This window comes from Vanessa tameamea, chromosome Z, assembly GCF_037043105.1.
Source record: "Vanessa tameamea isolate UH-Manoa-2023 chromosome Z, ilVanTame1 primary haplotype, whole genome shotgun sequence".
Taxonomy (NCBI): domain Eukaryota; kingdom Metazoa; phylum Arthropoda; class Insecta; order Lepidoptera; family Nymphalidae; genus Vanessa; species Vanessa tameamea.
In genome coordinates, this window is record NC_087341.1 from 14,823,793 (window position 1) to 14,826,819 (window position 3,027).

Sequence of the window (3,027 nt, forward strand, 5' to 3'; positions counted from 1 at the left end):
AAGACTGTACTTAATAGATTCAATCCGATGCCCGCAATTAAAAACGAAGCTTCTATAAACTTGTCGGAGCATATTTGTAAGCCGGACTCCAAGAGAATGCCCAGGTTCACTAAGGAGAGTCCACCACACACCCCTAGCATTATGAAATGGTCAATTGTAGTTAAATCAATGCTTTCTGAATTAAAAAAAAATCCTAACACCATGAGTATTAATGTAAAACTGCGTAAAATCATTGGCATAATCTGATAAGCCATTGTTTAGTCACTGACATTTCAATAATATAAAATAAATACGTTCTATAAATTCTTTGGGGACCAAAGACTAAACAAAGATTTTATCACTTAATTTATTTACAGCGATTTATTATAGTATATAAGTGTCATGACAATTGATTATAAAACAGATTACAAACTTAAACCTTCTAATTGAAACTTTTTATATGGACCAAATAAGTCTATATCCTCTTTGATACTGACTAGAGCACTACAATCGTATCGTAATCGATCGTAATGTCAATTTTATGTTGTTTTTCGTACAATTATTGAAAATGTATATTCTAATTTTTATTTTAACTTCTTTTATGTCTGTTGTTACAATATATTGTGATACTGGTAATAAAACTGCGCGAGTTTTCAATTACTGTTCTCATCCCGACTGTTCTTTAAAAAACCAGCACACCTTGTGTGTTGCCAAGGATAAACATAGTCCAAGATTGTTTGCATCGGGAATGACAACGTGGATGAAATATCAAATTCTGCAACTACACAATCGACATCGAGATAATATAGCACTGGGCCTTGAGGCAGGTCAACCACCAGCTGCTAATATGCGTAAAATGTATTGGGATTACGAACTCGAAGAAATAGCCGAGATATGGGCTCGGCAATGTCAAAAAAGACACGATGAATGTAGGAATACGATACGTTTTAATGTTATACAAAATATGGACGTACGACCAATACTGCCTCGGGTGACCGTTGCACAGATATTAGCAGATGCTGTAGGTGCGTGGTTTTCGGGTTCTAGAACTCTTCCTCCGGAATATGTTTGGTCTTTTAAACCAAGTAACTGCAGTGCTTCTGGTGGATGTAACGCTCATTGGTATTCCGCTGCAGCTTGGGCGTCTACTTGGCGAATAGGTTGTTCGCAAGCTATATGTACAGTTAAACAAAGTTCTTGCGTCTTATTTAGAAAGAAAAGGACACCACGACCCCATATGAATAATTCGATGAAAAACATCACGGAAAGTACTAAAAAAGAAAATTTATTACGAAGAACGAAATACATGACATTACTCCAATCGTCTCGACTAGAAGACTTTGCAACAACGATTAAAAACAGTAACCAGGAATCCCCTTTGTATCGCGGTAAGATGAATTCGTTCGACAAAGAAAGTAAGAAAAAAGAACCTAATATTATGGCGTACATATTCTGTAATTACGGACCCGCTGGCAATATTGACGGATTTCCAATATACGAACCTGGAGCGACTTGTAGTAACTGTCCATACGGAACCAGATGTGGTGTTGGAGCTCATAGAGGATTGTGTGCCCTTTTAAGTGATCCCGAGGATATACCGAAATAAAATATTTAATACAGTTATTTAAAACTCTCCTTAAAAGTATTTTTCTTTCCAACATTCTAACTTTTCAACTTTTAATAGTGAGACGAAACTTACATATTTATTATGATAGAATATAAGTCGTGTGCCCCTTATAAGTTTTACGAAGTGGATGGAATATAATTTATTGGTAAATATTTCCACAATCACTTAGCAAGAATATTTTTTCTATATTATTTTTATTAAAACAAGATATTTGTTGGAATAAGAATAATAATAAATAAATAAATAAATATTGGACAACATCACATACATTACTCTAATCCCAATGTAAGTAGCTAAAGCACTTGTGTTATGTAAAATCAGAAGTAACGACGGTACCACATACACCCAGACCCAAGACAACATAGAAAACTAATGAACTTTTTCTACATCGACTCGGCCGGGAATCGAACCCGGGACCTCGGAGTGGCGTACCCATGAAAACCGGGGTACACACTACTCGACCACGGAGGTCGTCGAAAATACAAATTCGATTAACAAGTAATATTTTTGAAATCTTAAGAAATACGGCTGTAGGTAAGCGTTATGAGTTACGGGCGAAAAGGTTGCTGGGCGCAATTGTATTTCTCGTTTTCACATCTTCTAAAGTCGTATGACTTTTTGTCACCCCAAAAAGTGAGATACGATATAAAAAAGATCTCTGTTAAAGATTGAGATGGGAAATGGAAATTGTAATTATTGTTAGACTATCACTATATCATACATACGTCACTTCATTATAGTCTAGAACATCCTGAATTAATTATAAAATCGCTTTTTAATCAGATTCGATCTTCCACCTCAGTAATTTACGAATTTAATATAACACAATGAAAATTTAAACCCAAACAAGCTTGCACTGTTTATTATTTTGTTTTTGTGTGCAAGTGAATTACGTTGGTAGCAGTACGATGGTTGAAAAAAATCCAATTACTTAAAATTATTTATTCAAAATTACAATTTATAATTAAAACTATTTTCTAATTAAGACTAACTTCTCGATTCAAGTTAAATCTAATAATAATTTACATTGCTAATGGATTAATAATGCATCCTCGGCTGATGCAATATTTCACAATATCCGCCCTAAATTATTTTACTTAAACAAATAATAAACTGCAATCTAAGCTATATATCTATACTAGTCTATACTATGGTTCTACATAACTAGTGTGTCTGTGTGTTGTATTGTATATTGTAACTCAATAATGTTTTCAAGCTTGAGTGTGAGAATGATAAATGTAATTCAGTACTGAAATGATATAAAAATTGGACTTGTAAAGTTAATTTGGGATTTTAGTATGAATAATACTTTATTATTCAGGACACAGATTATTGTAGACACAGTAAAAATAACTAATAAATATAAATCATTCCACAAAAAATAAGTTATCAATAATTTCTCAATAGTAACTAATCTCGGG

At 33.4% G+C, this 3,027-nt stretch overlaps 1 protein-coding gene across 1 annotated transcript; it reads left to right on the forward strand.

Moving 5' to 3' along the window:
- The first annotated feature begins 495 nt into the window (after positions 1 to 495).
- Positions 496 to 1,585, forward strand: LOC113404091 (CRISP/Allergen/PR-1-like). The gene has a single exon (XM_026644851.2). The coding sequence runs from the start codon at positions 521 to 523 to the stop codon at positions 1,583 to 1,585; it is 1,065 nt and encodes a 354-aa protein (XP_026500636.2). The 5' UTR covers positions 496 to 520.
- Positions 1,586 to 3,027: the final 1,442 nt, after the last annotated feature.